Source organism: Jaculus jaculus, chromosome 17 (genome assembly GCF_020740685.1).
Source record: "Jaculus jaculus isolate mJacJac1 chromosome 17, mJacJac1.mat.Y.cur, whole genome shotgun sequence".
NCBI classification, from domain to species: Eukaryota; Metazoa; Chordata; class Mammalia; order Rodentia; family Dipodidae; genus Jaculus; species Jaculus jaculus.
The window spans coordinates 2,951,379-2,979,196 of NC_059118.1; the positions used below are offsets into that span (position 1 = coordinate 2,951,379).

The window sequence follows — 27,818 nt, forward strand, 5'->3', positions numbered from 1 at the left end:
GCACTTTCAGAGCTGAGGATCCAAGGCTAGAGGCCCCGCGGGTGAGACGCAGGGAGGTGGGAACAGCCCTCGCCCGCTCGGCTCCAACCCCGCGCGCCCCAAGCTGAGCGCCGCGGCCCTTTAAGACTGGGCTGCGGAGGAGCGCTCCGATTGGTCGGTTCGGGCTCCAGTGTCGCTTGGCAGCAGCGAATAGTAGCTCAGGGTTTACGCGTGCGCATCGCCGCGCTCTGCGCCCGGGCCGGTCACCTGCGCCGGGTCTGGCGGGTGGGTTGCGTTTGCCAGGGAGGCGGCTGTGGGCGCGGACTCCGGAGATCGCCGTGGGACAAGGTGAGGCTGGCGGGCGGATGGACGGACGCGGGCACCAAGGCCCGTTAGCCGAGAGCAGGCGGGCCTGGGTGTGGCACAGGGCGGGCCTGGAGAGGGAGGCGGCCAGGGGCCCGCCCCGCCCTCCACCCGGCCGGCTACACCTCCCTGGGCTCCCGCGTTCCTTCTTCCCGCCCGCTACTCTCCCGAGGCCGCGACCCCCAGGGTCCGCGGGGTGTCCCCCATGGAGTTCGCGAAACTCGGGTCGCCACCCCAGCTCGTTTACGTAACAAACTGTCCTTAGCATTCTGGAATTGTAAGACCTGGTTACCCTGGACCAACTTTTGTGAACGTCAGTTGTAGGATTCCTTGCTTTGGAACACAAGTCTCTACAGCAGGAAAGCTTGGGGGGGGGGTGTGTGTGTGGAGCAGGCTTACAGAAATCAAGCCCCCCAAGAATATTGCCAGAGGGTAATGTAATTGATGCAATTTGTTGTTTTGTTTGGTTGAGACCAGGTCTCATAGAGCCCAAGCCAGCTTTGAACTCGTGATTCTCCTACCTCCATCCCCCCATCCAAATGCTGCGTTTACAGGTGCAAAATTGGTCTTGAACTCGTGATCTTCCTGTCTCCATGTCCCAGGTGCTGCGTTTACAGGCATGCGACCACCCCACTCAGCTCAATTTGTGTAATTTATGACATGATCAGAAACAAAACCCATACAGTGTAGAACGAATGAAGAGGGTAAACCTTTGTAAACACTTATGAAACAGTTAATCTTTCTAATTTTTTAATATTTTTATTTATTTGAGAGAAAGAGGCAGATGAGAGAAACACACACACACAGAGAAAATGGGCACTCCAGGGCCTCCAGCCTCTGCAAATGAGCCCTAGATGCCTGTACCACCTTGTGCACCTGGCTTATGAGGGTGTTGGGGAAATTGAACCTGGGGCCTTTGGATTTGCCAGCGAGCATTTTAACTGCTAAGTCATCTCTCCAGCCCCAATTAGTCTTGATAAATAAGAATGGCAACAACTGGAAAGAGCTTAGCATTACTACATAGGGTTCAGTTGGCTGGCAGTTTCCTCAGGAAGATCACCATAGGCAGTGCAGTTAGAGCTCTGATTTAAACGTTTATACTTTGCACTCTGGTTGAGCACGAACCTCTTATGCTGGAGGCCCTAGGTCCAGTCCTCAGTATAACTAACACACGTGTACACACACACAGAAAAGGAAGAAAAAAAAAAAACCAAAAGATGTAAACGTTTGTGTGGACATCACATCAAGAGAGCATATCTTTAGATACCAGTTTTTATTTATTTATTTTTTGTTGTTTGTTGTTCTTGGAATTCAATATCAGCTGTGTCCTGTTGGTGACTTCTGGTCAGAGCTGACTTCAGGGTATAAGGTACTAGGTAAGGGGATTTTTTTTGGCGGGGGTGAGGAGGTACTGGGGATTGAGGCCAGGGGTTTGCACATTCTAGGCAAGTGCTGTGCTATGGAGGTGTAGTTCTTAGCCCCCACTTTTGTGATAAGAGCTCATGTAGATCAGGCTAACCTCAAGCTCACTATGTAGCTGTAGATGACCTTGAACTCCACATTTCTAGCTTTCACCTCCCGAGTATTGATGTCTAGATGTGTACCACCATACTAAGACATTATTAAGCTTAGTAAGGGGCATGTGGAGAAATTATAACTGTAGGCTTTCTTTACCAACAAATCTTTGATTTGTTTGTATGTGTACATATGTAAGTAATTTTTTATTTTTATTTTATTTTATTTTTTTATTTTTTGGCTTTTCAAGATAAGGTCTCATTCTGGCTCAGGCTGACCTGGAATTGACTATGTAGTCTCAGGGTGGCCTCGAACTCATGGCAATCCTCCTACCTCTGCTTCCCAAGTGCTGGGATTAAAGGTGTGCACCACCACGCCCGGCTAATTTTGTAATTTTTTTAAACAAAAATAGGGTTCTTACTGTTTCTCAGGCTGGCCTGTAGTGCTCCAGTGCTGGGATTATAGCCTCGAGCTGCCACACTTAGCTTCTGATTAGCTTTTTGTAGTAATACTGTGGGAGAAGGAAGTCTTTAGAAGGTTGGATTTAGAGATTCAGGGTGTGGTGGAAAAAACAGTAAGGAAGGCTGAGTTTGAAGTGTAGTTCTACCTGCTAATCTTATCCTTAGAGCTGCAGTTTTCTCCACCCTTCCAGTGTAAATGAGTTGTGAACACTTACTTGCATTGCCATTGTAAGGTTCCTAGCACAGTACCTGGTATATACTGTCCTCCCTTAGTGTTTTTGGGAGCCTAGGCTCCATCACTATATACAGTAACATTGTACTTTCATTTAACACATGCACATCTTTGTACCTAAGATCATCTCCCAATTATATACAGCACCTAACAGTGTAAGTGTTGTGTAAGCAGAACCCAGTAAGGTTTGGGAAGTGATGACAAGAGTATGTGCGTATCTGTGTGGGTTTTCGTTGTTGTTGTTTTTCTCTAGGTAGGGTCTCCATTTTTAGTCTAGGCCGACCTGAAACTCATCTGTACCTCCAGACTGGCCTCAAGCTCACAGCAATTCTCCTATCTCTATCTCCTGAATGCTGGGATTAAAGGTGTGCACCACCATACCCAGCAAGGTGCAGTTTTGTTTCCTAAATATTTTCCATCTGAGGTTGGTTGAATCTTCACATGTGGTACCCAAAAATAGAGAGGGAGAGAAATCACTTCTCAGCCTTTTGTCTTAGATCAAGTACAAAGGGAGGGCTGTGAATATTAGTTCCTGTCAAGTTCAGTTTGCATGTGTATGTATTCATGTGAATGGGTATGCACGTGTCATGACATCCACATGGAGGTCAGAGGATAGTCTCCAGTGTCAGTGTTTGTCCCCCACCTTGTTTTGAGGCGAGGTGTCTTGTTCACAGCTCTGGCCACCAGAGAAGCTGGCCTGTGAGATTTGGTATTCTCTTGTATGCCCATTTTCTCACTGTAGGCACACTTGGATTACAGATGCCACACTTTGCCTCTGGCTTGAAGTGGATTATGGGTGTCTGAACTTGGGTTCAGTTTTCTACTCCTCTCAGCTCTCTCCAAATGACATAGTTGTTCTGTAACTCCTTCTGCCTTATCCCCAAGCAATTTGGTGCCTTCACGACCACTAGTTAGATGGCCACATCACTAATTCTGTGGCTGAAGGTGAGGCCCCTAAGGGTGGCACCTCTGTGTTGCTTTGTGTGGTGTGTTTGAGGAGTGGGCAATACATCTTCTGCTGAAGGCTTGAGTGTGAATATGCATGCCAACATAAACTTGTTTTTCTGGGTGAAATTTCTTTTGTTGCCTCTTATTCTTGTGCCTTCCTGTTGTGAAGACTTGGAAAGCTAAAGAGTTAAGAAGCCAGCAGAGCGAGAGTGGCCGCCGGCATTGGTGCCTCCTTGGAGGTTAGTGTAGGGATAATCTGTGATACAGACAGTTTGTAAGCATGACGGGAAGAGGATTTAGGTCAGGAAGCAGATTAAAATGTGCCTTGACAAAACATGGATGCCATTTTGATCATTAAACAAAGAGCCATCTATGCAAACCTTTCTCTGTTTCTCTCCAAGTAGAGGTTTCCTGTGGGAAATGTTCCAAGTATAGTTCTGGATTATAGCGAAGGATCTTGTTTCATTGAGCAGAAATCAGGTGGAATTTCAGTTGTTTATTTGCTTAGACGTTCTTACTGAGTGAGGGCCCTGGCTTGTTGCAGGTGCTGGCAAGACCTGAAGACCAATCCGTGCGTCTTTGTGGGGACTCCGAAGGTGCCGCCGTCCTTGTTGAGTCACTCCTTTTTCAATAATCGTGGCTGATTGTACAGATTCATATACTGTGTTTCTGTTTTTAAAATTCTTTATGTATTTTGTACTTTGAGACAAGGTTTCCCTGTGTAACTTTTGCCTTGAACTTTCCTGCCTCAGCCCCCCAAGTGCTGGAATTACAGACATGCACCACCATACCCAGGTGATGCTGTGTTGGTAATCAGACCCAGGTCTTTGTGCATGCTAGGCAGGCATTCTGCCTACTGAGCTACATCTCCAGCCCCTCATTCATTTTTTTTTAAACTGGATGTAGTGGCACACACCTTTATGAGAGAGAGAAAATTGGTGCACCAGGGCCTCAGTCACTACAATTGAACTCCAGATGTGTGTGCCACCTTGTGTGACCTTGCTCACTTGTGTCATCTTGTGCATCTGGCTTATGTGGGACCTAGAGAGTTGAACATGGGTCCTTAGGCTTCACAGGCAAGTGCCTTAACCTCTAAGCCATCTTTCCATCCCTCAGCCTACTTTAGAACTCACTAGAAGGACAGTCTTTGGCATGTCCATGGTTTTACTCTTCTGGTTTCGAGAACTTCCTTTAGCTGATTTTCTGTTCTTTTTTTTTTTTTTTTTTCAAGGTATGGTCTCACTCTAGCTGAGGCTGTCCTGGAATTCACTATGTAGTCTCAGGTTGGCCTTGAACTCATAGCAATCCTCCTACCTCTGCCTCCTGAGTGCTGGGATTAAGGGTGTGTGTGATCTTTTACAGCAAGTATGTGGCAGGAAAACTCTTTTATTGTTCCTTCAACTAAGTGTGCTTTGATTGTACTTTCTTGAAGTTGAGGATAATTTTTATTATTAAACAGTACATGAGCTGGTGGTTCTTTCTCCTCTTGGGCTACTTGCAGTGATGCACACTGGCAGGGTTCTTCCCGGGGCTGGTTTAGTTTCTTGACTGTATAGATTTCTAACTTTTGCCAAACTTGAAAGGTATTCAGGCACTACCCATTCCAGCACCCTAGTGATATGGGCGTTGAATCATTTGCTATCCTGTAGGCCCTGGGGCTCTATGTACTAGTTTTCCATCTACTCTAGGGACTGTTCAGGTTGGGTCATGTGTTCTCTTTTCTGGCGCATTCTCTCCCTTTCATGTTGCTGTTGAGTCCATCCATTTTTTAAAAATTTGAGTTATTTAATTCTAAAATTTTCATTTGCTTTTTTGTATCTTCTGTTTTCTTTTGCTCAGGTGTTTGTTTGTTTTTATGATTTGAGACAGTCTTATGCATGAATTTTTTCATCTTCTAAAATACAGAAGGTATTTTTACCAGTGCTAGGGATGGAACCCAGGTTCTTGTTCATACTTGGCAAGTGTTCTACTGCTGAGCTATGTTCCCAGCCCCAAGGTGCATTTTAAAAAATATTTGTACTTACTTGCAAGCAGAGAGAGAGAGAGAGAGAAAGAGAATGGGGGGGGGGGCTCTTGATGCATGCACTATGCCCCGCTTTGTGCATCTGGCTTTATGTGGGTACTGAGGAATTGAACCTAGGCCATCACACTTTGCAAGCAAGCGCCTTTAACTGTTAACCTATCTCTCCAATCCTCCTAAAGTGCATTTAATTTTTTTAATTTATTGACTTGCAAGCAGAGAGAGTGAGAGAGATTGAAAGACAGATAATGGGGCAGGTGAGGAGAGTGAGCATGCTAGGGCCTCTTGTGAATACAAACCAACTCCAGATGCATACACCACTTTGTGCATCTGATTTTATGTGGATAACTGGCAAATTGAACCTGGACCATTAGGCTTTGCAAGCAAATATCTTTAACTGCTAAGGCATCTCTCCAGCCCCTCCCCCAAGTGCATTTTGATAAAGGAAAATAATAATATTAATCCATCTGTAGATTCGTCCACAGCTATGTATAAAGTCCCCCAGCCTCCCAGGCAGCTGCCATCCTGCACAGTCCCAAAACCACAAGTGATGCTATCATAATGCTACCTCTTAGAATCACAGATTTTTAAAAGAAAGTTTATTTATTTGCATGTGGTGGGGCACACCAGGGTCTCTTGCCACTCTGCAAATAAACTTCAGACCTATGGGACATTTTATATCTGGCTTTACATGGGCACTGGCGCATGGAACCCAGGCTAATGGTTTTTTATTATTATTATATTTATTGAGGGAAGTACAGAGCCAAGGAAAGGCACCCTCATGGCTAGAGATCCCACATGGAGGGCCTGGGAAAACCATGGAAAGAAAAGAAAGTTCCCAGTGCTCCTGCCATATGGAGAGCTGGAGGGGGCTAAAGAACTCATGTGGAGATTAAGGGCTAGGGGGTCCTCCCCTTGGCTTAACCCAGCTAAACCTGGGCCAAGGGCAAAACTCACCCACAGCTGGAAGTTCCTAAGAGGTCAGAGCTGACAGGTTTTATAACCAAGAGTCATTAACCACTGAGCCATCTCCCCAGCCTCAGGAATCCCAGATATTATTAAATGATTTTTTTAAATGGATGTCACTTTTGGTCTTTTGCAGGACTAGTAATTAGGTAGAGGTGAAAAGCAGTGGAAGTTTTATTTATCTTAAATGCTAATACTGGGGAAAAGCAGGTTTGGTCACTAGAGGGTGAGGTGGGTGGGACAGAGAGCTCACAGAAGATGTCTGGGTCCTTTAGAGAGTGGTTGGACTGGTTTCTGTCACTGTCACTTGGAAATGGGCCCCTTTTCCTTGTAGGCTCAGCACGGTGTGGTGTGGTGTGGTGTGAGACAGTAGTGGGAAGAAGCAGACCCGCTTCCTTGGAAACCCTCCAGAGAGCCTGTCTTAGTTCGCGTTGGGGGTCTTGTCTTAACTCTCTTGGCATCTCTTTGATTCATTATGTGTGTGTATGTATGTGTGTGTGTAGTACATGCTTGCTTCGTGTGTGTGCATGTATGTCACTGTCTTTTGTTTTTCTCAGTAGCTTCAGGTCACAGTTTAAGGCTCTTGTTATAGCTGCTGCAGGTTTCAAAATAAATCTGTGGTCTTCCCCCATCTCAGTCAGGACCTTGTGCTGTATAGCTAACTTCAAGTGTTTTGAAATCAGTATCTCTAACATTCACATGACTCACTCATGGTGTGATTGACTCATGTTCCTGTCCTGGTCCCATTCTGCTGTTGGAGCACTCAGCCTTGGCCAGGTGTAAAGCCTGCCAGGGCCCTCTGATGGACGGCCTGGGCTCCCCCAGTGCTGCTGAGAATTTAGTGATGGGTGGGTTGTACCCTTCTGCTCCTGGCTTTTCATCTTGTAATTGTGAAGGAAGATAGAGGGAACGGACAGGTGGACTGGGTACAGTCATAGTACCTGCACGGGTGCAGTGGAAGCACTTGTCCACTGTCACAGGTGGACTGGGCACTGTCGCAGTTCCTGCGCATGTGCAGTGGGAACGCTTACCCATTATCTCAGATGTGGTCTTTGTTCTTAGAACTGACTCATATTAATGGGACTGCTAAATCAAGAAGACAGAATGGGACTGGAGAAGATGGCTTAGTGGTTAAGGCATTTGCCTGCAAAGCCAAAGGACCCTGGTTCAATTCCCCAGAACTCATGTAAGCCAGATGCACAAGGAGGCGCCTGCATCTGGAGTTCGTTTGCAGTGGCTGGAGGCCCTGGCATGCCCTCTCTCTCTCTCCCCTCTCCCTCTATCTATCTCTCTCAAATAAATATATTAACAAAAAAGAAGACAGAATGAAGAGGTAGGGTCTCTGGGCACTTAAAAGAGGGAGAGGGGGCTGGAGAGTTGGCTAAGAGGGAGGGTTGGAGAGGTGGCTTAGTGGTTAAGTGCTTGCCTCTGAAGCCTAAGGACCCCAGTTCAAGGCTCGATTCCCCAGGACCCACGTTAGCCAGATGCACAAGGGGCAACATGTGTCTGGAGTTCGTTTGCAGTGGCTGGAGGCTCTGGTGCACCCATTCTCTCTCTCTCTCCCTCTTTCTTTCTCTCTCTGTTGCTCTCAAATAAATAACAAAAAAAATTAAAAATATTTAAAAAAAAAGAGGGAGAGCCTGGAAGAGTTTCAGTAATGGAAACTGAGGCAGGCCCGGGTTTGGATGTGAGCACAGAAGGTCAGAGGAGTGGCTTGCTGGGCCGAGTGAAGGGCTCAGAGGAGCTGAGGTAAAGAGTGGTGTAAGTTGGGCTCCTGGCTTTAAGATGAAGAATTGAGGTGCTGAATGCAGCTGTTTCCTTAGAATCCTTTGGGAGAAGCTTTATTGGTGTACCCATCAGTGTCCTATCCAGCAGGGGACCTCAGACACAGGACTGTGACAGTCCTGTAGAGTTGTTACCCTGGCTGCAGCCTGTGCATCCAGTGGAGACACCTGATGGGTTGGAGTCGGAAGGCTCTGTGAGCCCTTTTCCATCCTAGAGGCTCCTTTCCCTAAACTGCTGGAGAAACCATGAGGGCCTAGATCTGTTTCCTTTTGTTTCTTATTGCACTCACGTATCATGGTCAAATATTTAGTATCTTCCTCTGGTATGATTTGCTAACCAACTCCCTTTAGCCATCTGTAGGGACTCAGTCATCACTGTGAAGACGGGCTGTGGATCCGGCATTTGCAAATACTCGGGAGGGTGCGCTTGCTCAGTTCTGTGTCTGCCTTCTGCTCCTGTCACCAGCACAGAGATGCTCAGGATCCCCCTCCCCTCAACTTTCCTCCATCTCCTTGCATGACAACTGAACTGCTTAGCGCCTCCCCTGCCCCCCAGACCTGCCGCACAGGCCCACTGGACCCCTGTCAGTGTCAAGCGCGTTCTGTCCCTTGGGGCACCTTGCCTTGTGTCTTGCTATATGCTGCTGCCGCCATAGTGCCTGGGCCCTGCTGGTCTTGTGTCCTAACTTCTCCATCCCTTTAGCCCTCATCCCAGTTGGCTTAGTTCTGGAAAGGGAGAGGTTCCCTGGAGAGAGGGGAAAGGAGGGTGCCAGTGGAGGAGACAGGGAGGACAGTTGCGAGGACAGTTGTGAGGATGTAGTGGTAGTGGGCAGGGATAGTCAGTACAGTGATGTGGAGGATGGAAAGCCTGCATGGGTGCTGGAGGGCAGAGGTGTCCCTGGCACTGACCTTGTGACTTGTTCTCCTCAGGCTTCCTCATGACTTCTCCTGTGGACCATGCCCATGATCCTTTTTGCCAGTGTGGTGCGGGTGAGAGATGGACTACCTCTGTCAGCCTCTACTGACTTCTACCATACCCAAGAGTTCCTGGGATGCAGGAGGCGGCTCAAGATCTTAGCCCTGAGGCTGGCCCAGTATCCAGGTCGAGGCTCTGCAGAAAGCCCTGACTTCAATATACAGTAAGTGAACATATTCCCTGTCCTAGTACATGAGCACACTTTGGGTTGTTTTAGCCACATGTCGAGACAGTAGTGTGCTGAATGCAATGTGGTTTAAATGGCCTCAGATAGTGCTCAGAGGTGGTGTGTCGTTATGACAGAATCAAGAAAGAAGTGGGTGTGTGTTCCCAGAGCCTCCCTCCACTCTCATGGAGCACTCACCAACACAGGGCTCCTCCTGTGGTCTAGCTTGGGAGTTTTCTTCTGCATAAGTGGGGAAAAGGTTGAAATGCTCAAGTGCACGAGGGGTAAATGGATGACAGTGAGAGTAACAAGTCCTTGCATGCATAGCCCATGTCTTCAGTTTCTGGTTTTTATCTTTTTGTCTTGTTTTGTTTGAGCCAGAGTCTCACTATGAAGACCAGGCTGGCTTTGAACTTGTGGACAGTCTTGCTTCCGCCTCCCAGGTGCTAGGATTACAGGTTTATACCACCACACCTTGCTAGTTGTTTACTTTTATAATGTGAGCAGGGGGATGAAAATGAATGAGAACAAGTCTCATTGCCAAGAACTTGAAGTCTAATTAAGAAACAAAAAAAGAGAAATATCCTGAATTTAATACAATGGAAAAGTGCTGTGGGTGGGGGGGTTGGATCAAATGTGTCCATCTTTCCACTGCTGGTGACAGCTCATGGCAGTACATGCTGTCTAGTTGCTGGGGACCATCTTGTGTGGTTTATGAGATAAGCCGTAGAATCACAGACTGGTGGAGCCAGGACTTGAACAGCCCACCGGGCACTAAGGTCTGCTTAGTGGGGAGGTGCTAAGCAGTTCAGTTGTCGTGCAAGGAGATGGAGGAAAGTTGAGGGGGGGGGGATCCTGAGCGTCTCTGTGTCCCATGTGTCCCCTTCGTTCTTATTCTCAGATGCAGACCAAGAAGCCAGACTGTGCAGACAGCTCAGGCCAGGCTGGTTTTAACATACTGGAATGGCAAGTTAAGAGATTTTAAACATGTGCTTTCTCGGGTTTTGACCTTTACTTGCCAACTCCCTTCTGCTGGCCTTGAATACGAAGTTTTTAGTTGACCCAAGACAAAGTAGTCTCAGAACCACACACACAGAAGGCCCAGTGCAGGCCTGTCCCCAGGCCCAGTGGTGGTGTCAAAACAAGAAGGGCAGCCTCCTAAAGAGGGTGCCTATGGCTGCCTCCTTGTGGTGAGGACTCTGGAGCCAGGCGGCTAAGTGGAGCTGTGCATCTGCCTGCCTCTGCAGTCTCTCAGTGTCCTCTGTTGGGCTGTGAGGAGCTGGTTTGTCCTCAAATAGGACACCTGATCCCTGTGAAAGGAGATTTTTTCCTCAGACAAAAGTCTCTGAGGGCTGGGGAGATGGCTCACTGGGCAAAGTACTTGAATGTGAGTGTGATACCTGAGTTCCCGTCCCCAGAACCCACGTAAAGCTGGGTGCTGTTGCACATCTATAATCTCAATGTGCCTGTAGAGAGAAGAGAGATGGAGGTAGATACGGAATATACTAGAAGCTCATGGGCCAGCTAGCCTGGGAAATGCAGCAGTAAATAGCAAGAGAGCCTGCCCCAAACAAGGTGGAAGGCAAGGACCAACACCCAGAGTTGTCCTCTGACCTTTACGTGTGAACACACACGCACACACATACACGCACACAATCTTGGGCCAGTAGTGTTTTGGACACAGGAGTATAAAGCGTGCTGCTTGACTCTCGTTCCCACCTTTGTTTTTACGCTGCTCGGGCTGGAGCGGGTCCTGTGCGGCCAGGCCAGCGTTCCTCCTTGGGGCTGTCCCATCTGCTTGTACTTCGAATAGTCACCTGTTTCCACAGAAGTCGAGTCTCTTGAAATTTTTATTTATATGTTATTTATTTCTATTTTATTTTTTACGTGTTAGTCTTATCATTGTTTTTCCTTTGAGTCTGAAGAGTGAGAGGTCCCATAGCTCTCAGTAGCTGCGGGTCTATGCTGTCTGTCTGTCACCATTCTGAAGGCTGGAAATCTAAAGTTCGGGGTGGTTGGGCCCATGCTGCCTCTGCAGTTTGGGAAGATTCCTTACCATTCCTCTGCTGCCTCCTGGTGGTTGCTTCCAATCAGAGCTCTCCTTGGCTGTGGCCACATTCCTCTAATCCTCACCCAGCTTCTGTGGTCATGTGGCCTTCCTGTTGTCTCTGTGTCCATGGTTATGTCTTCTTGCAAGGGTATCAGCCATTGGATAAGGGCCATCCCAGTCAGTTAGAGCTAATTTAATCTTGACTACACCTGCAAAGGCTATTTCCAAATAAAATCATGAGCTGGAGAGATGATGCAGTGGTTAGCACTTGCCTGCAAAGCCTAATGACCTGGGTTCAGTTCCCCAGTACCCACATAGGGCCAGATGCACAAGTGGCCCATGCATTTTGAGTTCATTTGAAGTATCTAGAGGCCCTGGCATGCACATTTTTTTCTCTCTCTCTATGTATCTCTCGCCTTGCAAATAAATAAAAAAATTTTTTTAAGTATTACTAAATAAAATCATGTTTGTGGGGACCAGGAATTAGGTCTTCAGCGTGTTGTTGCTTGTTCTTTCTCTCTCCCCTTTGCATGTGTGTAGTATGTGTGATGTGTACACATGCATGTGCTGATGCTGCATCCTTTGTGCTCCCCTGTGGTGCCATGTGTGGCCAGAGGAGAATGTTGGGTGTCCCCCGCCATCACTCATCTGCCTCTTTTTCCTTCCTGGTAGAGCCTCTGATTCTGGAGCTTGCTGTTTGTGAGCTCCCCTGATTCTCCAGTCTTTGCTCCCCCAGAGGACTGGGTTACAGATGTGCATAAACGTGCCCAGCTGTTTTTACATGGGTTCTGGAGATTCGAACTTAACGGGTCCAAGACTCTCTTGCTTGCACAGCCCCACCATGTATTTTTTCACATTAAAAAATAAATTTATCGACAAGCTTCATTCATAAACACAATGTGCCTTGATTATTATCCCTTTCTAACACCCTCCTCTGCCCTCCCCCCCAACTGGACCCCTTCTTCTTCCCAACTAGTCCTCCTGCTAATTTGATGGTGTAACTTTATTTTTTTGCCTTTCTCCATTACCCATGATAACATGTTCATGGGCCCAGTATTATGTAGGTCTTGCCCAGCATGTACTTTTTTTTTTGTCAGGTCTCACCCTAGCCCAGGCTGACTTTACTGAATTTACTATGTAGTCTCAGGCTGGCTTTGAACTCATGGTGATTCTCCTACCTCTGCCTCCTGAGTGTTGTATGCCACCACACCTGGCTCCAGGATGTAGTTTTGAGGAAGCCAATCCAATCTGCAACAGGAGTCAGGTTTTTTTTTTCTATGCCATTTGTTTATTTAGTATTTATTTATGTGTGTATATGTATGTGGGCATGCATGCCATCGTACATGTGTGGAGGTCAGAGAATAACTTCCCTTGTTTCAGAGATAGAATCTCTTATTTTGCCACCTGTGCTGTGCCAGTTTAGCTGGCCTGTGAGCTTTGGGATGACAGATGCATGGGCACCACTTTGCATCTGGCTTTCCATGGGTACTGACTGGATAATCCAACGGAGGCCAGCAATCTTGCAACGAAGTCCCTTTAGCCACTGAGGCATCTCCCCAGCCCCAAGAGTGTTAAATTTTTCAAAAAATTTATTTACTTATTTATAAAAGAGAGAGAGAGATAGGGAGAGGGAGAGAATGGGCATGCTAGGGACTCTGGCCATTGCAAAAGAACTTTAGATGCATGCACCATGTGTATCTGGTTTATGTGGGTCCTGGAGAATTGAACCTGGGTCCTTAAGACTTTGCAAGCAAATACCTTAACTGCTAAGCCATCTCTCCAGATCCCAAGCGTCATTTTCCATGCAGAAGCAGCTGCATCCTTAAAAGGTGAAATCCTTCTGGAAGATTCCTTCTGTCAAGTGGAGAGTCATTGTTTTCCTTCAATTGAAAAAAGCTTTATGTAGAACCTCCTATTAGTAGAGTACTATAACCTACAAACCCTCCTGCAAGAAACACCCAGAAGTGGGTAAATATGTAGCAACAACTACTTTAAATGGCTTGCTGAGCCTGAAAGAAACTCCTTATTGCTGGAAATGCAGGGGAGCTATGTCAAGATGCTAACCATGCCAGCTGACTGAGCCCTGGCCATCAGTCACAGTGGACAACTCCAGCACCCAGGAGGGAAGAGGTTTTTGGGCTGATGTAGGGCCAGAACAAGAGCCTTATGGTCAGGTGTGGCTGCACATGCTTGTAATCCCTGCATTCTGGAGGCTGAGGCATGAGGATCATCAGTTTGAGGCTAGCCTGAGCTACACAGAAGGACCCTAGCTCAAAAAACCAAACACAGGAGCATGGAGCTGGAACACATGGTGGGGGGGGGGGGTGTCTCAGGATAACTAGACCTCATCCTTTCGTTTCAGCTTCTCTTCTTCTGGGAATGTGGCATGCATGGCTATCTGTTCCCACCAGTGCCCTGCAGCCATGGCCTTCTGTTTCCTGGACAGCTTGTGGTGGGAATTCACAGCTTCCTATGACACCACCTGCATCGGCTTGGCCTCAAGGCCATACGCATTTCTGGAGTTCGGTTTGTAACCCTCATTCATGACTACACTCCCCTCTATGGCTCTGTATGTGTAAAATTTATAGTGTGGGTTTGGCCTTAACCATCAAAGAAACTGTGGGAGGTGCAACCATATGCCGTTGGAGAATGTATCACAGGGTTTCACAGCGATTTGGGTGGCCTTACGGCTTACCACAGAGACTTTTCGTGTTTCCAGAACCTGCAGGGAGTTGGAGGAAAGGTGAGGCCTGTGGAGATTATTCACCACAGGCCTTTGAATCTGGGGTCAGCCAACCATGCCCACGAGCCAGCTAGGAACCCAGCCACACATGTCCTTTCTCATAGTGTCTGGCTGCTGTTGCCCTCCATAGCAGAGGTGAGCTGTCATGGCGTGTCACCAACCAGCCTGAAATGTACCCAGCCTATATTTCAGCTCAGTTTTGCTGATTCTGCTGTGCAGCAGTACCACTCACAGGGTGTCCCTGTCTCCCTTCGTGAGGTGGTCCAGAAGGCGAGACAAGGTGTTTGCAGCCTTGATGGGAATTTGACATTCCAGATATACTTTTACTATATTTTATCATCAGTCTGCAAATGAAAACAGTAGGATCCTTCCCTCAGAAGGTTGAGTGGCACTGCTGTGCAAGAGGTCACAACCTCGTTAGCCTTGCCACCAAGGCTTGTGATGCCCAGGGGCTGTGGAATCCAGCCTGGAAGTTCACCGTGCATATTCAGTTTATGCCAGCTGTGTTTACTCTGCACTGTTGGGAGGTGAGTCGAGGTGGGTGTTGGGGGACTTGAGATGTCTGTTGGTCATGAGTGAGGAGCTGGACACGTTGGTACAGATGTCACATGCAGGGCTAGCACTTAGGCCTTCCAGCGGCTACTACCACGGCCCTCCCTTCTATCATGCAGCCTACTGCCTGCTGTTGGGAATAGGAGCAGCACCTCTTTGGTGGCCCTTGTAGTCCTGGTGTGTGGGCCCACCCTGGTAAACCTGTGGTGGGTCCAGACTCTGGGGGTCCCTGGGCAGTTTAAGTCAAACTGCTGCCCTTGGCCCGTTGTCTTCTGTGAAGAGGGTGTGCTGCCCCCATGCGACCGTGGCTGTGGTACCCTTGGCTTCAGTTGATTTGGAGCTGAGTTCTCATCTCTGTCTGCTCCTCCTTCCTGAGCAGCGGCCCCATCTGACAGGAGGCTCATTACTGAGTGGGAGGCAAATGAGTCAGAGCAAACCAATATGAGACTTATGCCTGATTCTGTTTCTCAGTGTGCATGAAGTTTCCCTTCAGAATCTTGTAAAGAAACTGGATATGTGCCGGGTGTGCTGGTGCATGCCTTTAATCCCAGCACTCAGGAGGCAGAGGTAGGAGGATCACCATGAGTTTGAGGCCACCCTGAGACTACATAGTGAATTCCAGGTGTACCTGGGGCAGAGTGAGACCCTACCTCAAAAAAACAAAAGAAAAAAAAATCTGGATGTAGAGGTACAGGCCTGTCACCCCAGCACTCAGAAGACAAAGGCAGAAGGATCAGAAGGTCAAGGTCATCCTAGGCTACCTAGTGAGTTTGTACTACTTGAAGGAAGTGCCAAGTCCATTGGCCTCTCCCTACTCTGTTGCCTTCTGCAGTTACATGTTAATTATTCCACTTTGAGGACGTTGGTGGGTTCATGTTGCTATGTGGCAAGTATTAAAGCCTTTATATAATTTGACTTCAGAGTCTGACTGACTTACCGACACTTGATTTTGTGCCTATTGTCTGTTAACACCTTTTTTGATGAGAATGCCCAATTTGGCTCCCTCTCTTTGCAGACAAAATCATTCAGAGAATGAAGTGGCATTTTAACCATGCAAATTCCTCTCAGATGAAAAGCAGCTTGGAAAAAATTCAAGAGGAGCTCGAATTCCATCCTCCAGCAATTCTCTCTCTGGAGGACACAGACATAGCAAACGGAGTGATGAATGGTCACACACCCGTGTACTCAGAGCCTAGTGAGTGGCCTGCTGTTTTCTGACACTGTGTATTTCAAGTGGGAAGGGTTTCTTCTTTTCTTCTTTTTTTCTTATTTATTTGATATAGGGAAAGAGGTAGAGAGATACATAGAAAGAGAGAGAGACAGACAGACAGACAGACAGACAATGGGCATGCCAGGACCTTTAGTCACAGCTGACAGACTCCAGATGCATGTACCACCTTGTGTATCTGGCTTACGTGGGTCCTGGAGAATCAAACTTGTATCCTTTGGCTTTGCAGGCAAGCACCTTAACCACTAAGCCATCTCCAGCCCATAGGAAGGATTTTTTTTTAAATTAGAAATGTGCTATGTAGGGTAGTGGCATGTCAGATCTGTTTGGAAGAGCATGGACTGACTCTGTTTCCAGCTGGCTGTTGGAAAAAACTTCTCTGTGACAGTGGGTTGGTTTGGGAAACAGTGTTCTTTTTTCTTTTTTTAAAAAAAATATTATCTATTTATTTTTTTTTTTATTAGAGAGAGTGAGAGAGAGAGAGAAGGAAGAGAATGGGCACTCCAGGGTCTCTAGCTACTGCAAATGAACACTAGACACATAAGCCACCTCGTGCATCTGGCTTATGTGGGTACTGGGGAATTGAACCCTGGTCCTTAGGCTTTGCGGGCAAGTGCCTTAACCATTGAGTTATCTGTCAAGCTCTTCTTTTTTATTTTTGACTTGGAACTCGCTTTAGCTCCAGGTTGATCTGGAACTCATGGGAATCCTCCCACCTCAGTTTCCTGAGTGCTGGGATTAAAGGTGGGTCACCATGCCTGGCTTGGCCCCTGTTCTTTTGATGACATTCAGGATCTTGGTCAGAAGACTGATTTGTAGGATGTTTTCTCAGGATGGAAGTTCCTGGGTTTAAGTGTTGTGAGAGTTACTTAGTTTTGTTTTTGTTTTTGAAGGAGGGTCTCACTTTAGCACAGGCAGACCTAGAAGTCATTGTGGCCTCTAATTCATGATGATTCTCCTACCTCAGCCTCTAGAGTGCTAGAGTCACTTCTATTGCCTGAAGTCCCTTGTTGGACCGTAGGGATTTATACAGCTTGTGTATTTTGTCCTTGCCTCATCATGCAGGCCTCTGCCAAGAAGCTCTGCACCTCTTTAGTTGGAGGAGGGCTGTGGGGATGGCTTATGGGGCCAAAGCCTAGGCTTTTGGTGCTGTCAGATTTCAGGAGGCACCAGGCATTTTGCTGGCCCTGTGGAGGTTTTTTTTCAATTTTATTTATTTGATAGAAAGAGGCAGAGAGAAAAAGAGGCAGAAAGAGACAGAGAAAGAATGGGCATGCCAGGGCCTTTGGCCATTGCAAATGAACTCCAAACACATGCACCACCTTACGCATCTGGCTTACATGGGACCTGGGGATTTGAACTTGGGTCCTTTGGCTTTACAGGCAAGCGCCTTAACTGCTGAGCCATCTCTTCAGCCCCCTGTAGAACTTTGAGTCCTTCTCAGAACGTGCTCAAAGGCCTGGTACTCGGTGACTTTGGATCACTACTGTTAGACACTCAGTGCTTACTATGGAATCAAACACGTTTTTCTTTCTGCATTTCTTATTTTACAGTTACATACATTTAAACTAATACTGAGTTAAGGTGTGTACATTCTAAAAATTCTATAAAGATAAACAGGCTAAATCCTCTGAGAGTTACCTATGTGGCAACAGTTTATATATATAAAAGTTTGTACTAAACTCATTGCTTGAAATGCAGGTGGTGTATTAAAAATGTTATGTTTTGGGCTTAGCTGTGTTTTGGTTTAACCTGTTTCAACCACTTGATACCTAAGTCAGCCCCTGTGCCGGTCAGTATGTTGTTCTGATGTATTCTGAGAGAACACTGAAAGAAGACCGGGTAGCTGAACCCCAAGCTTTTCCCTTGCGTATGTGAACATGCGGATAACATTGTGTTCTGTGTTTTGTTTTTAAACACTTAGACAGACGAGCAAATCCCGAAAGTGTCAACTTGCCCTTCTTTCTGGGACATTTTACTGTGGTTTAACTCGCCTTACTGTCCTGAGGCTAGAGTCCTTGCAGGTAGCATGCTGTGTTCTAACAGGAATGTGAATTGCTCAGTGGAAACTAACATACTAGCAATAGACATAGTTGGGTTGTGGCTCACGGGGCATATGTGTGTACATGCATGAGAAATGTAAGGACCAGAAAGGATGGCTTTAGAAAGAGCCCAGCAGGAGAAGAATGGGCAGTGTCTGCCAGGGTGAACTACACCAGGCTCAACAGTACTGTTTAAAGGGGGAATAAGCATGTGTTCTCCTTGTAGTTTCAGAAGCAACTTAGAGCCAAAATAATCAACAGTTCTTTCCTCTTCCCAGTTATTGTCGAGTTAAAAAAATCATTTGCTGGAAATTTCTCTAGATGTCCACGAAACACTGAGCACCATCTTTATCAGAATTGGGGCATATAGTAGATTTACTTTCAGATTTGACAATGCCCCATGGCAGGGGGAGAGAATGAATTAGAACCCTGACCTCATAGTACTCTGATCTCAGCCCACTGGTGTAGCTCTGTTGGGGTGTTCTGTGTCATACAGAATGGCAGAGTCACTGGCTTCTGTCCACTGCAGACCAGCAGCACTGTCCTCTCCTGTGATAGTCACAGATGTTTCTGGCCATTGCTTTCTAGAAGCAAATCAGCTGGTTAGAATAGAAAGGGAATTAAGCGCTTTGCAAGCTTTTTTTTTTTTTTTTGTTCCCATAGAGTCCCCTGCCTTAAAGAAGCTCACCTCCGATTCAGAGATCCATTCTGGCCTTGATTTCTGGCCTTACCCCTCTAACTTCTGCTGCTTTTTGAACTACTGTGTCCATGAACATGTGCTTGATGTCACAAGCCTGTCACTAGAAGAGGTCTAGATTGTGTCTTTGCTCACCTTTCTGTCATAGGGAAATTACTTTTACTTGACACTTGTTTCTTAATTGTGAAGTGCCTAACTTCCGGATGGAGCCTGTGACAGCCCTGGGCATCCTCTCCCTGGTCCTTAACATCATGTGTGCCGCCCTGAACCTCATCCGTGGAGTCCACCTTGCAGAGCATTCTTTACAGGTGATGCCTTTGACAGTGTGAAGTGTTAATCAGTTTAAACTGATGGGGTGCATTTTATTTATAAGGTTTTTATTCAGTAAGGTTGTTAAGTGTTAAAAATTCAAATCTTGCTTGGATGTAGTGGCACACACCTTTAATACTAGCACTTGGGAGGCAGAGGGAGGAGGGTTGCTGTGAGTTGGAGGCCACCCTGTGAATACATAGTAAATTCCAGGTCAGATTAGACTATAGTGAAACCCTATGTCAAAAAAAAAAAAAAATTCAACTGTTAGTTTTTGTAGAAAGTTGAATAAATATGGAAGTAGCTCTTGTGTGCATGTTGTCCTAAGAAGCCAGGGAGCTGCTAGGACACTGTTAGAAGTAGACATCTTGTTATGGGGACTTTGGGCCTCATTTCCCATAGGACTCTAGGAGTCACTCCAGGGACAGGGCTCTGAACTGGGATACAAGTTTGGTTCTCCCACTGTAAGGCTCAGGCTCTTCTTCATCTGGGAAAGGATGGTCCCATCATCTCCTGTGCAATACAGAGAGCACATCTGTGTCTTTTTCAGAGAATCGGTCACTGAGATTGAGCTATCGGCTCTGCCTGACTCCACACAGCTTTCTGTTTCAATGCTATTTTGAAACAGTCTTTTTAAAATTTTGAAAAACTTGGCCAGGTGTGGTGGTGCACACCTTTAATCCCAGCACGAAGAAGACAGAGGTAGGAGAATTGCTGGGAGTTGGAGGCCATCCTGAGACTACATAGTGAATTCTAGGTCAGCCTGAGCTAGAGGAAGACCCTACCTCGGAAAACAAAACCAAACCAAACCAAACCAAAAAAACATTGAAGAACTTGAAGTAGTTTAAAAATGAACAAAGCCATTATTAGCACAAGAGGATAGATACTAGTTTTAAAGATGGAGCCACACTATCAGTAAACTGAAGTGTATGGTGACCAGAACAAGGGTGGTAGAGGCTGAATGTCAGAAGCCGTTGTGGACAGACCCCTTGGAAGAGTGGTGACCGTTCACCTGTGAGAGCATCTGGCTGTGGTTCTTGTTCTCACTGTTACCTTTGTTCACAAGCACATGCCCACCAGCTAGATGTGCACACTAGACAAGGTACCTGGCTCACAGGATGGTTACCACAGAGTCCCTTCCTGGAGACTCTCCTGGTACAAAGCAGAGTGCAGTGAAAGCACAAAGGAGGTGACAATGCCTTGGGGTTTGGGGAGGAACTATGGGAAGCTTGGCAGTAACAGATGAGTAGGATTTTCAGGGGTGAAGGGCTGCAGACTCATTGTGGTTTAAGGACAGGTATCTAGGGACAGGAGTACACATGGTCTATCTAAACCTTTGAAAATAGTCAGAGGCCAAATCCTGATCTGGCCAGAAATGTTTGTATACTGTCAGTTACCCTGTCAGACAGGATGTGGGCAGAACACTTCCTGCTGTGGTATCTCATCTAAATCCTCTATGTGTTCCTCATGTTTGTTCTAGGTCACTCAGGAGGAACTTGGAAACATCTTGGCTTTTCTCATTCCTTTTGTGGCCTGCCTGGTCCAGGTGCGTGATGTGGGCACTGTGGTGGGATCAGGCGCAGGTCTTCTTGTAGATGTGTTGGGGTCAGGACAGGGTCTTCTTGTAGATGTGTTGGGGTCAGGACAGGGTCTTCTTGTAGATGTGGTGGGGTCAGGTGTAGGGTCTTCTTGTAGATGTGGTGGGGTCAGGCACAGGTCTTCTTACAGATGTGGTGGGGTCAGGTGCAGGGTCTTCTTGTAGATGTGGTGGGGTCAGGCGCAGGGTCTTCTTGTAGATGTGATGGGGTCAGGTGCAGTGTCTTCTTGTAGATGTGGTGGGGTCAGGCTCAGGGTCTTGTAGATGTTGTGGGGGTCAGGTGCACGATGTTCTTGTAGATGTGGTGGGGTCAGGCGCAGGGTCTTCTTATAGATGTGGTGGGGTCAGGTGCAGGATCTTCTTATAGATGTGGTGGGGTCAGGTGCAGGGTCTTCTTGTAGATGTGGTGGGGTCAGGTGCAGGGACTTTTTGTAGATGTGGTGGGGTCAGGTGCACGATGTTCTTGTAGATGTGGTGGGGTCAGGTGCAGGGTCTTCTTTTAGATGTCGTGGGGTCAGGCACAGGGTCTTCTTGTAGATGTGGGGGGGGTCAGGAGTAGGGTCTTTTTGTAGATGTGGTGGGGTCAGGCGCAGGATGTTCTTGTAGATGTGGTGGGGGTCAGGAGCATGGCCTTCTGTTCAGAAGGCTTCTAGACCTTATTTTTATTCTACCAAGTTTCAAATTTGGACTGATAAGTTCTCAGGGGAGACTTCAGGCCCATCCTCCCCATTCCTCTAATTTCCCACAGAAAAAACTCTTTGAGCCCAGTAAGAGTAAACCACCTGGCCAGGGCCACAGACCAGTGCAGTGAAGGCTGTGAGGAGGAAGAACCTGGCTCCAGCAGGTGACCGTGAGGCCGCTGTCCTTGTGCCTGGTGTTGCTGTTGCATAGGCTTGGAGCAGACAATAGAACATTAATTTTATGACTTTGGTTAATTATTTATTTTTGTTTTCTGAGGTAGGGTCTCATTCTAGTCTAGTGTGGGCTGGAATTTACTGTGTAGTCTCAAGGTGGCCTTAAACTCTCACTCTCCTAAATGCTGGGATTAAAGGCATGTGCTACCACACCTGGCTAGTTATTTTTAGTATATGTGTTCTTAAGAGGTGTCATGAAAACAGAGCTTTTATAATTTTAAAACTTTTTTTAATTTTTTATTTGAGAGCAACAGACAGAGAGAGGAAGAGGCAGAGAGAATGGGCATGCCAGGGCCTCATGCCACTGCAAATGAACTCCAGATACATGTGCCAATTTGTGCATCTGGCTTACGTGGGTCCTGGGGAATTGAGCCTGGAACTGGGATCATTAGGCTTCATAGGCAAGTGCTTAACCACTAAGCCATCTCTCTAGCCCCGGGAGCTTTTGAATCCCTGCAGATAAGAGTTAGTTTTGGAGCCAGGCGTGGTGGCGCACGCCTTTAATCCCAGCACTTGGGAGGCAGAGGTAGGAGGATTGCCGAGAGTTTGAGGCCACCCTGAGACTCCATGGTGAATTCCAGGTCAGCCTGAGCCAGAGTGAGACCCTACCTCGAAAAACCAAAAAAAAAAAAGTTAATTTTGGTAAAATCTGACTATTTCTCCTTTCTTACCCTCTGCATGGACTATTGATTCTAGTACTTTCTCTGCATTTATAGTTTCTCTTCTTTTTTGTTTATTTGAGAGAGGAGGCAGATAGAAAGAGAATGGGCACTCCATGGCATCTATCCACTGCAAATGAACTCTACATGCATGTGTCACTTTGTGAATCTGGCTTTATGTGGGTGCTGGGGAATTGAACTCAGGTCATTAGACTTTGCAGGCAAGTGCCTTAACTGCTGAGCCGTCTCTCCAGCTCAGATTTTTTTTTTTTTTAAAGCAAATTAGTTTTAAAATCCTTAGCATAGCCAGTGGCAGTCTAGAGCCTGCATGTCAGGAACACAGGCGCTTCAGTTCTCCCTTCTTCCTCCCATTGCATCCTACTATTCAGTGCATTCTGTGAAGGACTCTCTCCCCCACTGTAGCATTAACCTTTGTTGGAGTGCTCTGTGTTCCAACAATGGCATGTTTAATTAATTAATATGTGTGTGTATGTTTTAAAGTTCAACCCAAAAGCTTTTGCAACTAATACAGGACAAGAAAAGTCCTTTTCGGAGCGGTAGCCTTCTATACCATACCTTTTTGACAACATAAAAGAAAGGGTCTTTTTTATTTCTTTTTCTGTGGGTACCTGTGGTTGAACTTGGGTCCTCATGAAGTATTTTCCCAGCGGAGCTCTCTCTCCAGTAAGAGTCCTTTTCTGAGTGGTGGCCTTCCACGCTACACCTGTGCCTGCCACAACAAGAAGAGGGAGCCCAAGGGAGCCAGTGGCTCCAGTGCAGTTGTGATTCATCTCAGCAGCTCACTTGTCTGTCATGGTTTCCTAGGAGGACTGTACTGGAAGGCTAGCCAGGCTTGGGGGCCTCTTCCTTGGCTGTCTTTTCTCTGTGGCTCAGGCTGGGCATTTCTGTCAGCCTTCACTTTCCTACTCTGTGGTGTATGCGTCACTGTCCTCTCAAATCTCTGTGCTTGTCCAGTGATCGGCAGCCACCTAGATGCAGAGTCCCGTTCCACTGTAGTGTTCTGTTTAAGGAGCTGTGTGTGTTGGGCTGGAGAAGATGACTCAGTGGTTAAAGCATTAGCCTGTAAAGCCAAAGGATCCTGGTTCAATTCCCAGGTCCCACGTAAGCCAGAATGTACAAGATGGTACATGCATGTGGAGTTTGTTTGCAGTGGCTGGAGGCCCTGGTGCGTCCATTCTCTCTGTCTCTCTCAAATAAATAAGTAAAATATATTTTTTTAAAAAAGGAGCCATGTATGTCCGATGCCTGGGGCTGCCAGAGGCAAGTCTTGATGAGTTCTTTAAGTTGCTCAGTGGTCTCTGACTGGGCATCTCGTGGTCTCATTGCAGTGTCACCTGTACCTGTTCTATAGTCCGGCCAGGACTCTGAAGGTGGTGCTGATGCTGGTCTTCATCTGTCTGGGTAATGTGTACCTGCACGGGCTGAGGAACCTCTGGCAGATCCTGTTCCACGTAGGAGTGGCCCTTCTGTCTTCCCACCAGATACTTACGCGGCAGCTGCAGGAAAAGCGATCGGACTGTGGTGTGTGAGGACCGCGCCAAGTGATGGATGGAGTCTGGTTTCCCTTGAGAGTCAGTCCATGTTTTCACTCCTGCTTCTCAACTTCACCTCAAGTTTCCATCCTCGAAGTTCCCTTCAGCCAGTCTGGACTAAAACCTGAGGTCAGGGGTTCTGACAGGTGTCATGAGGCTCCAGGCCGCTGTGCCTGGTGTTTGTGAGGAGCCAACCTCCAGTTGAGTGCACGTGCAAGACGCCGGAGCTGGGGGCTTGTTCAGAGAGTGTCACAGGAAGATCAGAATGGGGGTGGTTTAGTCTTTTAAAATCAAATGCTAAAATCAACCACTGGATTCAGGAATGCTAGTTTTAATGGTTGGCAATTATCAACAAGGAAACATTTTAAAGTCAAAACCAGATTGTGGCCTAAGCAGGACTTCGGCCAGTTTTCCTTAGGGGGTTAGTACAGGGTAAACTAAATACTTAAAAGTATGGTTCACAAATGCAAGCTAGGCAAATCTTGTTTACATTTTTGATAACTTGGGTTCAATAGACCTTTGTAATATTTAAATATATTTTGGATATAAATTGAACTTCATTTAGGATGAAAGCAAACAAGCTGAGACAATGGAAAAGAAATCTGTGTATAAATAACCTTTTATGGTAGTGGAATTGTGGGTACAGAAATGATTTGTATTTATTTGTGGGGTATATTTCAATATGTTTAAATTAACTTAATAATCAGTACTACTAGTTCATAAGCTTATAAGCTGAACAGAAATGCAAGTTTGGGAATGCCTTTCAGTTGGGCAGAGTGGAATAGGCAAGTGACGTGGATGCAGGGGTCCTTGACAGACATGGAAGGAGGTGTGGTTATCAGTTTGGCAGTAGCAGCTGAGTGCCTGCCTTTGTAAGGATGACAAATATGTGGCCCTGAATCAATCTTCCTGGAGGGCCTCCCAAATTAATTACTCCACACACCTTCCCTGATGCGCTTAATTAATTAAGGGCCTAATGTCTTATGAACAGACTCTAAATAGCATCTAACTTTTAAAGCTCTGTAGAGAGATCACCACATGCTCTAGGAAGTGCTTTCTTCTGTTATGAAAAGGGTCCTGGTTTTCTAAAACTTGTTTCTGGGTCAGGTTTCTCGCCTCTGTCTCCAGCAAGGCTGGATTGTTCTTGGTAGAAGTCTGGAATCTGAATAGTTCAAAACCATTGCATGGAGTATTTGGGGTTGAATTATGTGGCCTGACAAATGAAAAAAAAATCCAATTTTGATAGTTTTTAAGAAGTGGAAAACCACTGCAAGAATTCTTGAGCTGGTGGGAGAAGAGCAAGAATGAGGTTTTGGAGAATTCAGTGGATTTGATTATCACTGGTGGTGTGCTGTTAGCGAGACAGCCAGGGATCGTTTCAGGAAAGACAAGTTTATATGACTCAGAACTGGAAATGTTGCCATAGCAATTTTATTTTCTTATAATAGAATGTTCTATTTTTAACTGAATATAAAATATCTGGATGTGTAAGCTTTATTGGCAACACATCCTCAGAGGTGAACTTCGGTATTTTTCTCCATTTCTTTCATGCCTGCATATACTTGGCTGGAAAATGTTCAGTCTTCCTGAGGGAAAATTTTGAAGAGGTAGGAAAATAGAATGGGAAGCCAGAGGGGGAGAAAAATTCTTTCAATTTGAAATATACAGATTTTAAAGTTGGTTAAAAATGAACCCAGATTCGCAGGTACTGTTTTCTTGCAAAGCCTGTGCAGTACTGTGCCCCCCGTCCACCACCCTCGAGGGTCTCGGGCAGGACTGTCAGTCATCAAGCATTCTGAAGGTGAGCCCTTGCCACAGGTACTTTCTGCCACACAGGTGCTGGAGGAGACCATGTCCACAGCTGTTGGAGTGTGGCCCATCAGTCAACATCTTGGTGGGGCTTTAGATCTACTTTTGTAGACAGAAGGGAAAAGACACAGTGGAAACACCACCGAAACATGGCTCAATTGGAAGCTAGCTTGCAGAAGCCTCACCTCACCCTAGAAAGAGACTAAGGAGAGGAAAGACATTCAGGTGATTTTGACCAAGAGACATCCCAGGCTTAGGGTTGACTTGGTGCAGGCTCAGAGGTTGGTAGTCCATTTGATCCTTGATGTCTGAATGGTTCCCTGCCAGGGTTCTCAGCCTGCTAGGGCCTGCCTCACTGCTGTTCTAGCTGCTTTGTTTCCCCAGGGCTCAGATCCACCCAGCTGGCCTCAGGCCTGGGAAGAGCAACCCTGTGGTGGACAGCACAGCTCAGGCTCAAGGGTAATGGCCAGCAGGCCTGCAGAAGGCAGCTGCTTGGAGCATGGGAAGCAGAGTATGGGGCGTGTGGGGAACAGAATTGAGGCCCTGTGGCATGTGGGGGCTGTATGCTCCTGCTCATCTTCCAGATGTCTCCCACATAGTCCCATATACATCTGGGGCTCTCTGTGCTGTGGGCTGTGAATGGTGGAGGAAGAAAAATCAGGTGTGCCCTTGAGTGAGAGGCGGGGAAGGAGCACAGCTGTCAGCTCACCTGGTGGTCTGAGATTGGAGTGGCTCTTCTGTTCAGTCTTGCCTCCTGGTACAAGTTCAGCTTGTCCTGCCTCAGTGTTCTCATCTGGGGAATGGTGAACAGATCACCCTGCCATGCTGGCATGCGGCTGTGAGACTGGGAGTAGCATGGAGGAGACTGCTGTGTGCCGGGAGAGGGCTGTGCGTCCACCCATGTGAGGCAGGCAGCAGGCTGCAGCACTGCCCTGCTTTTATCCATGGCATTGTGTGCTGCTACGGTGTAAAGGCCCCTCCTTCTTCCCAGGCCTGCCTCTTCCCACAGACAGAGCTCCTGTCATGACTGGCATCCAGTTTACTCCAGGACCCCAGGAGGCTGGCTTTGAGGTTGGGCCCAATTTCAGTGTCAGTCCCCAGTCCTCACCAGTAGAGCTCTGATGCTCCATTGGGGGTGGTGATGTCATCCTCTGTTGCTGGGGAAACCTCACCAGCAGGACACCTGTGGAAAGAAGCTGCCATTTACATCTGGGAATGGTGAGCTAGGGACACATCTGCCACACACACCAGCGGGCAGAGCTGTGGCTCAGGCGCCTTCTATTTTACCTTAAAATTATCAAACCCATTGTGTTCTTGTAACCTGTGTTTGTTACACACATCTGCCCTTTAACCCTTTACATTTCTGAGGTTCTGGATTGCTTCAGCAGTGCTGTCTGATGAATCCTTCACATGGCTCAGACCCTAGGACTTGATTTTGTTGATGGACTTCTCCACTAAGCATAAACAAGTTAGCTGATGTTGGGCACACCGTTTGCTCCACACCCTCCATTGCAGTGCTCATTGTCTAGTCACCCGGGCTTCTTCCTGTTTCCAGTGACAAGACCTGATTTGTGTTGGGTGCATTTTAACAAACTCACCTACAGTGACCCTGAACTTGTGTCAATGTATGAACATTGTACAGATGTTTATATACTGTGTATATAAAAATTACACGAGGTGGCTTAAGAAGTGAACAGAATAAATCTGAGGTCTTTGTTTCTGGCTTGCATGTTTGTACTTGCGTGAACAGTTAGGTTAGGGTCCTTTTTCCTAGTTGGTATGAGGTGGGCCTGACATGGGAGGGGGTGTTGGGAAAAGTGACTTCCTCTTCCTCTCTAGTGATGTCTGAATGGGTGTTAGGGCCTAGAGTCTTTGAAACGAGTCCCAACAAGGACAGCAGGTGAAGCGCTGCCTTGTGGGCTTGACAGGCCTGCCTTCTTTTTGTCCACTACCCTGCTGTGCCCCCAGGCAGGCATTTTCCCTGCTCGGGTTCCTGCTTTCTATCTGGACTGAACGTGAATGTCCATCTCCCAGGGCCAGCCAGAAACTTTGATCTCAGACTTTAAGCCTCCGGAGTCATAGAGAATGAATTTCTGTGCGTAAAGCCTCCCAGGCCGTGGCATTTGTTACAGCACCTCCGGCAGAGCAGTGCGGGCTACCTCCCCACATGAGGTATGCACACGCCCACAATACGGACACCCTCCTGGCTGGGTGTCCCAGGAAATCTCTTACACAAATAGTTAAAGGAACAGGAG

The 27,818-nt window shown here is 47.0% G+C and overlaps 1 protein-coding gene across 1 annotated transcript; it reads left to right on the forward strand.

Annotated features, from left to right (window-relative positions):
• Positions 1-234: 234 nt before the first annotated feature.
• Positions 235-27,292, forward strand: Sec22c (SEC22 homolog C, vesicle trafficking protein). The gene is made up of 7 exons (XM_004662119.2): positions 235-327; positions 9,199-9,407; positions 13,823-13,986; positions 15,771-15,950; positions 18,912-19,030; positions 20,512-20,577; positions 23,551-27,292. The coding sequence occupies exons 2-7, from the start codon at positions 9,226-9,228 to the stop codon at positions 23,749-23,751; spliced, it is 912 nt and encodes a 303-aa protein (XP_004662176.2). The 5' UTR covers positions 235-327; positions 9,199-9,225; the 3' UTR covers positions 23,752-27,292.
• Positions 27,293-27,818: the final 526 nt, after the last annotated feature.

Excerpts from the sequence above, each read along its gene's own strand:
- Sec22c (XM_004662119.2), top strand. The coding sequence starts at position 9,226 with ATGCCCATGATCCTTTTTGCCAGTGTGGTGCGGGTGAGAGATGGACTA. Across the intron at positions 13,987-15,770 it reads ATACGCATTTCTGGAGTTCG|ACAAAATCATTCAGAGAATG; the intron begins GTTTGTAACCCT and ends CTCTCTTTGCAG. Across the intron at positions 20,578-23,550 it reads TTGTGGCCTGCCTGGTCCAG|TGTCACCTGTACCTGTTCTA; the intron begins GTGCGTGATGTG and ends GTCTCATTGCAG.